This window comes from Perognathus longimembris, chromosome 6, assembly GCF_023159225.1.
Source record: "Perognathus longimembris pacificus isolate PPM17 chromosome 6, ASM2315922v1, whole genome shotgun sequence".
NCBI classification, from domain to species: Eukaryota; Metazoa; Chordata; class Mammalia; order Rodentia; family Heteromyidae; genus Perognathus; species Perognathus longimembris.
This window is the reverse complement of record NC_063166.1, coordinates 15,960,327-15,968,129: the sequence shown is the minus strand read 5'-3', so window position 1 is coordinate 15,968,129 and position 7,803 is coordinate 15,960,327. Positions and strand designations below refer to the sequence as shown.

The 7,803-nt window shown below is 36.2% G+C and overlaps 1 protein-coding gene across 1 annotated transcript; it reads left to right on the top strand.

The window, feature by feature from the left end:
• The first annotated feature begins 3,246 nt into the window (after positions 1 to 3,246).
• Positions 3,247 to 4,185, top strand: LOC125352235 (olfactory receptor 2B6-like). The gene has a single exon (XM_048347359.1). The coding sequence runs from the start codon at positions 3,247 to 3,249 to the stop codon at positions 4,183 to 4,185; it is 939 nt and encodes a 312-aa protein (XP_048203316.1).
• The last annotated feature ends 3,618 nt before the right edge of the window (positions 4,186 to 7,803 follow it).

Sequence of the window (7,803 nt, the reverse complement as noted above, 5' to 3'; positions counted from 1 at the left end):
TCATCAATTGTAGTGATATTGTAGTATCATTTCATTTATTTTTTACCTGGATCTTTATTATTTCTGCCTAATAATTTTGAGTTTCCTTTCTCTGTTGAAACTAGCTGAAGAAAACTGCACAAATTAATGACTTGATCTGAGTTTCCTAACTGATTCTTAGAGAAAGGGATCATTTTGGTGGGGTTGGCAATATTAATTCTCACAGCTTATCTACAAGTATTAATAACTCTATTATGTATATTAAAACTAATGTTACTTTTGTTAAGTATTTTCTTGTTAATATATGCCATTTGCCATTTGTCATTGTGCTTTTGGGCTTATATTCAAAATCCCTATCCAGACTCACAACCTAGAACTTTTCCCTTATTATTTCTTCTAGAATTTTTATCATTTACAGTTTTTGGGAATCATGTTGAATGGATTCTTTCTCACAAAGCATAAGATGGGGTCTGATTTCATACTTTTGATGTGTCTATCCAGTTTTCCCAATACCATTTGTTAAAGACCATCCTTTCCCCAATGTGTGGTCCCAGTATCTTCATCAAAATGTATAAATCAAGTAAGTGCCAGTGGCTCATGCTTGTAATCTTCGTTACTCAGGAGGCTGAGATCTGAGGATCGCAGTTCACAGCCAGCTCAGGCAGGAAAGTCTGTGAGACTCTTATCTAAAAAAAAAAAAAAAAAAAGCCAGAAGTGGCATTGTGGTTTAATTGGTAGAGTTCTAGCCTTGAGCCAAAAAGCTCAGGCCTAGAGTTGAGAACCAGAGTTACATTTCTCCTGTATTTATCTGTGTTTGAATATAAGTGTACATTGAGGGAGAGAGAGAGAGAGAGAGAGAGAGAGAGAGAGAGAGAGAGAGAGAGAGAGAGAGAGAGAGAGGGAGACAGAGAGAGAAACAGACACAGACACAGACACAGACATAGAGAGAGATTACTAGTCTTTTGATCTTAGGCATGTATATTAAATATTTTGGGTTTTTATTTTAAGGATCACTTATTGCAAATAGTTTTTTCATTTTATTCTCTTTTCAATTTATTTTGTCTTTTTACTATAATTATTAGAAATAATGAAACATGTCATATCTTCTAAGAATAAAGTAAAGCATTAAAGGATATTGTATTCAAATTTCTGAATTGGTTTATTCAATTTAGCTCACATCTGCTGCTCATCAGTTTATCAAATTAATTGAGAATTAGGCTATCCCTTCCCTCAACTACAATTAACAGATTTTTGTGCAGTGCAGTTAGGCTGAATGTTGCACTTCAATTGAACATACACAGACTTGAAAAAGGCAATGACCTTTTTAGGATACAATGCTATCCTAAACAATACAATATGACAACCACTTGCACAGGATTTACATTATATTAAATATTACAAATATTCTAGGGATGCTTTTAGGCATTATAGGGCAATGTAGGTAGCTTTAGAGCAAATATAAATCATTTTATATAAGGGATTGGAACATAGAGAAATAGGGATCCATTAAGTGTTGCGGAAAAGTTTTCTGACTTCTAATGAGCAATTTCTCCTGCTTGAATGTCCAGTGTACTGATCAACTGAGTTATGACACATTTGAGGCCAGTGTAGACTTGCTACCAAGCTATTCTTATTTGTGAACTAATTAAACATTAGAACACTTTTCATAAGAACTGTGTCCCAAGGGATATTCTCTGTTAAATCACCCGGGAGAATAAATGAGTGGTAAAAAACAACGCTGAAGAGGAATCAGGCACAGCATATACATAACACACCCACAAATCAGTCTTCATATTTTTCTGTTGCCTTTTTAACTCATCATTTTGTCCTTTTGACATTCATATCAATAGAGAAAGCTAGGAACTTTGATGGTAATTTTCCAATACTCATTTGTTTGCTACAATTACTCCATTTTCTCAAGTATGAAAAACAGTGCTGAATTTCATTATAAGTCCTTTTTTACGAATTTGTATTTGTCAAGATAAGGTAAGCAATAAGATGTTTGTCAGTCATGCATTCTCAGGGAAAGCTGGAATGGATGTACATCATGTTACATATACATATGAAAGGTGAGGGGTATTTCATTTCTGGAAGCCTTTTCAAAGTTTGGAAATATCTAATTTCTCCGGGAACAACTAGCCTTGTCTTAGTAATTGATCCATTTCAGTATCTTACTTAGACCAACGTTAAAAGCACTTAAATTTCAACAAGCACAATATGTGAGAAATGAATACCAGGATGAAGTAGAAATTTCTCACTTAATCAATTGACAGAATATAGTGGGTTTCATGAAACTTACTTCAACCCTAACAATAAAGTGAACTCCACATCGCCCAATTTTTCTCTATCCAAAGGCTGGACAATCACAAAGGGAGGAGATTATTGTTTTTAAGGCAACTCTTATCTGAAAACACAGAATGTGGGTAGGGAAAATTTAACACACTTTTGTTTTTGAACAAGTCTTTGGAAGCTAAGTGGGAATTTGGCTTCTTTTTTTCTTGATAGCAGTTGCATATAGGTCAAAAATTGAGTTTTAGTTGTTTATTATTTATGGACTATGATAAAGGTGTGAAAGCCCACTCAATAAGGTAAAATTCCTACAAGATAGGTAAACAATAACATTGAAAGAAGGCTCAAAGTCTAATTTGTCACAAAAATATAAACACATAATACTTAAGTGTGGAGGAAAATATGTGTAATTCAATCCTTTCAACTGGTAATTTAGGAAACTAGTGGTAAAATTAATCTGGGTGTGATAACACATTTCTATAGTTCCTGTACTAGCTACTGGCTGATGACAGAGTATGACTTGAGCTGATGAATTCAATACCAATGTGGCTGACAGAATGAGACCCTGTCTCAGCCACAAGACTATTTAAATTTCCTGTTCATTTCTGAATAGCTAAGATAGATCACTTAACACCAAAGTTGTTTTAATTTCCATGGAGAGATTTTAATTATCTACTGACAAAATGTTAGTGACTGTGCCTTTCTTATGGATTTCAGATTTTCGACTCTTTCTGTAAATCCTGCCTCAACTTTAACACAGCTGTGCTAACAGGCACCTGGAGATTGAAACTCAGAAACTTCATTTTAACAAATTTTGCTGTTTTTTTTTTTAATGGATGACCAAGTTTGAAAATGAAAATAGGTATATATCTCTTTTCTGTGTGATCCCCTTTGTGTTTAGTCCTTGTTATCTCTGTTTTCCTGTCAATAGTGATGTTTTAGTTTATTTGACCTTTGTCATTAGCCTACTCTGAGATAATGACACTAGTGAATGACAGCCACCCTGAGGAGTTCATTCTACTAGGCTTTGCTGACCGTCCATGGCTGGAGCGTCCTCTGTTTGTGCTTCTTCTGATCACATACCCCATGGCCTTGCTGGGAAACATCGCCATTATCCTGGTGTCCATATTAGACTCCCGGCTCCGCAGCCCCATGTACTTCTTCCTCACCAACCTCTCCTTTTTGGACATGTGTTACACCACCAGCATCGTCCCCCTGATGCTGTTCTGTATGGGAGGCTCTACAAAGACAATCAGCTATGCTACATGTGTCGTTCAGCTGTATGTCTACAGCACAATGGGGAGTTCTGAAAGCCTGCTCTTGGCCACGATGTGTTTTGACCGCTACGTGGCCATCTGCAGACCCCTGCACTACACCCTCATCATGAACCAGCGCACCCGCATCCTATTAGTGTCCATCGTGTGGCTGGGTGGAATGGCTTATTCCTTCTCAGAAGTCACAGTTACCTTCCAGTTGCCATTATGTGGTCACAATCAACTGGATCACTTGGTGTGTGAGATGCCAGTTTTGATCAAGACAGCCTGTGGTGAAAAGGAGGCCAATGAACTTGCACTCTTTGTGGTATGCATTTTTTATTTCGCTGTTCCTCTGTGCCTGATTCTGGCTTCTTATGCATGTATTGGACGTGCTATCTTGAAGATGAAATCTTCTGAAGGAAGGAAAAAGGCCTTTGGCACATGTTCCTCTCATCTCATTGTAGTTCTTTTATTTTATGGTCCAGCCTTTAGCATGTACCTTGAGCCTCCATCCTTCATCTCAAGTGACCAGCCCAAGTACATGGCTCTCTTCTATGGAGTGGTGACTCCTACCCTCAACCCCTTCATCTACACTCTGAGGAATAAAGATGTCAAGGGGGCATTAAGCAGCCTGGTGAAGAGGATCTTTGTTTCCAAGTGAAATTTTTTTTTTTTTTGGCCAGTCCTAGGCCGTGAACTCAGGGCCAGAGCACTGTCCCTGGCTTCTTTTTGCTCAAGGCTAGCACTCTGCCACTTGAGCCACAGCGCCACTGCTGGCCATTTTCTGCATATGTGGTGCTGAGGAATCGAACCCAGGGCCTCATGTATAGGAGGCAAGCACTCTTGCCACTAGGCCATATTCCCAGCAACAAGTGAAAATTTTTTGTGCATCAAATATTATTATTTTCCAATTAGACCAAATTAATATGGGTTACTCCAACAACACATGCTTGTCTCATCAATCTTTTTCATTTTAATCTAGCAGTCTTTACAATATCTTCTTTCTGTTTCTGTTGACTGAGTGATCATTTATTAATATGTTGTTCAATCTCCTTTTGTTTGATTATTTTCAGTGGGTTCTTTTGCATTTATTTTTATGTTAATTTATTGAGACCTGATAAAATATCAGGTTATTTCAATTTTCTTAAAATGTTAAAGACCTGCTTGTGACTTGGGGAAGCTTTCATGAGCTTCTGAGTGTTTGCATTCTGCAGCGATTCATTAAAATATTCTTTGACCCTCACCGACCTGGATATTTACTTATTTGATAAAATAATGCATTTCATTATGACACTTACATACACACACACACACACACACATAAAACATACTTCTATCTTACATTCTCCCAATCACACTCTCTTTACATGGTCCCTACTTATTTCATCTCCAAATGGTTCTCCAGAATCTGCCTGTTTATTTGTCATTAGGCCTATATTCCACATGTGAGAACAAACATAAAATATTGGGCTTATTGTGCTTAACAGGATGAACTCCAGGTCTGTTGATTTTTGTACAAGTGGCAAAATTTCATTATTTTTTAGGAGCAATATTCTATTGTATATATACAATTTCTCTATCCATCCATTATTGCACAGCTAGACTTAATCCACATAATAAACTTCCAGGGACCAAGGCTAAATATTCATGTATAACACACACATGTTTAACCAAGTTTCTTGTTAAGATTTTTATTATATTTCTTTGGCATTTTGAAGTGCCCTTTAAACTCTAGTTAAAGTTGAAAGGTTGGATAAGAAATGTACTTGCCTTACATAGAAATTGTAACCCCTCTGTACTTCACTTTGACAATAAAGAAGAAAAAAAAGAAAAAGTTGAAAGGTTCATTTGACACTATGCTAGAGTACCATAAAATTTTTTCTATACTTCATTCTCTTTCTTTTTTTTTCTCCTTGGTGTATTTTCATGTAAAGTCTTTGAGTACAGTGATAATGTCAGCTATTGATGCTGTACAAACAGTTAAAATTTTGCTTAATATATTTTTTATTTCGTGAGAGACTTATTTTTTAAAAACCTATGGTTATATGTTTCTTCGGCTTTTACAAATAATTTATATTCTTTTGAAATTCACTGAGTTTTTCTAAAGGAAATGTACTAAATTTAAGAGTTCACCCATACTGGTTGATATCTAATCAGCTTTTGGTATTTTATTGGGTTAGGTTTGGTTATGTTTTCCTGAAAACTCTTGGTGTTTGTCCATGTGTGCTGTGTCCTGCATAGTGAAAGATTAGTGAGGGATTAGGCATTTATTTCAATCTTTGTAGTCTGGCTTTGTTTTCTGGCTGTTTTTCTCGTCAAAACTGTTTTCTCTTGGGCTGGGGATATAGCCTAGTGGCAAGAGTGCCTGCCTCGGATACACGAGGCCCTAGGTTCAATTCCCCAGCACCACATGTACAGAAAACGGCCAGAAGTGGCGCTGTGGCTCAAGTGGCAGAGTGCTAGCCTTGAGCGGGAAGAAGCCAGGGACAGTGCTCAAGCCCTGAGTCCAAGGCCCAGGACTGGCAAAAAAAAAAAACAAAAACAAAAACAAAAAACAAACAAACTGTTTCCTCTGATCCTGTAGTCATTTTCATTATTTCAGCTATAATATTGTATATTTCAGTTTTGCTGTCAGCTCATCATATCTTGTCTGCATTTCAACACTAGAGGGCAATCCAAGGTCAAATTTGTTCTTTGTCTGATGTTGATATGTTGCTTAGCAACCAGCCACAAATAATGCTTGCTTGAGCAAAGTCTGATACATTGTCTTCAAGTGTCTGCTAGACATATTGACTGTTCCAGAGACTTAACCCATAGGCACTGGCTTGTCTTTCTTCCCTATTGTGAAGGTAGTTTTTTACATAAAGTTGGTATGTCTTTAGGGCTAGAATGACTGTAGAATCTTAGTCTTTCCAGCCTTCCTTGATTGGAGGATTCAATTCATTTGTATTCAAGGGTGTTACTGATTGGCAAAGACTTGCAACTACCATTCTAGTCACTATTTACTGGTTGTTTTGTCAATACTTTGCTCCTTTCTTTTCTACCCATTAGCTAGCCCAGGACAAAGAATAATTTAAGAATCAGTTGTAAAAACTATAACCAATTTGAATAGATTTGTTATTAATACAACTGTTGTCAGGTTTTACCTCCAAAGCTTAAGATTACTGCATTTATGAATGTGAGATTAAGACAAAGAATACCTTAACTAGTAAAAATAAAGATATGGTATAACATCATCAAATATGTAGTTTTGGTTTGAGACAGATTTGTAGTTTTGGTTTGAGGCTAGAGCCTTAAACTCAGGATTTCCCAAGAATTTTTGTTATGTATACATACACACTCATATATATATGTATATATATGATGTTTGTTAAAATTATAAACATGTTATTGGAATCAGCAAGAACCAGAAATCAGTCCTTGTTAAGTTACTCATAATGTTTTCAAACTAAATACACAAATGCCCATTGCTTTCAAGAACAAATCATTGAGTGAGTGGATCAAGTTGCTGTCAATTTTTATTTTTGATTCTATGCAAGCATTTTCAGTTTTTAATCATCACACCAGAGGATATTCTAAGAATTTGAAATGACCATTTTTTTCCTTAGGAGTATTTATTTTTCTTATGTAGTAACACACAATGCAAATATTAAGTCTATATCAAAAACCCGAAATGCATTAATTTGTTTTCACACATTGCAGCTAATTTTATTTTATTTTATTTTATTTTTTTTTTTTCTCAAATTTTTATTTTCAAACTGACGTACAGAGAGGTTACAGTATCATACGTTGGGCGTTGGATACATTTCTTGTACTGTTTGTTGCCTTGTCCCTCATGTCCCCCTCCCTCCCCCCCTTCCCTCCCCCCCGCCCAGTTGTTCAGTTCACTTACACCAAACAGTTTTGCAAGTATTGCTTTTGTAGTTATTTCTCTTTTTTTTACCCCGTGTCTCTCGAATTTGGTATTCCCTTTGAATTTCCTACTTCCAATACCAGTAAACACGGTTTCCAATATACTCAGATAAGATTACAGAGGTAGTGTAGGTACAAACATAGGAAGGTGATACAAAACATCATCAATAATAGAAACTACACATTCACATAGGACATTGAAAGTAGTTATAACTGTGATATATCACTTGTTTCCATATCATGGAGTTCATTTCACTTAGCATCATCTTATGTGTTCCTAAGGGTATAGCTATTGGGCCTTGTGATGCTCTGCTATGGCTTGCCTAAACCTGTACTAATTATTCCCAATAAGGGAGGCCATAGAGTC

What these genes read in the sequence shown, in the direction of transcription:
- LOC125352235 (XM_048347359.1), top strand. Translation starts at nt 3,247, where the DNA reads ATGACACTAGTGAATGACAGCCACCCTGAGGAGTTCATTCTACTAGGC.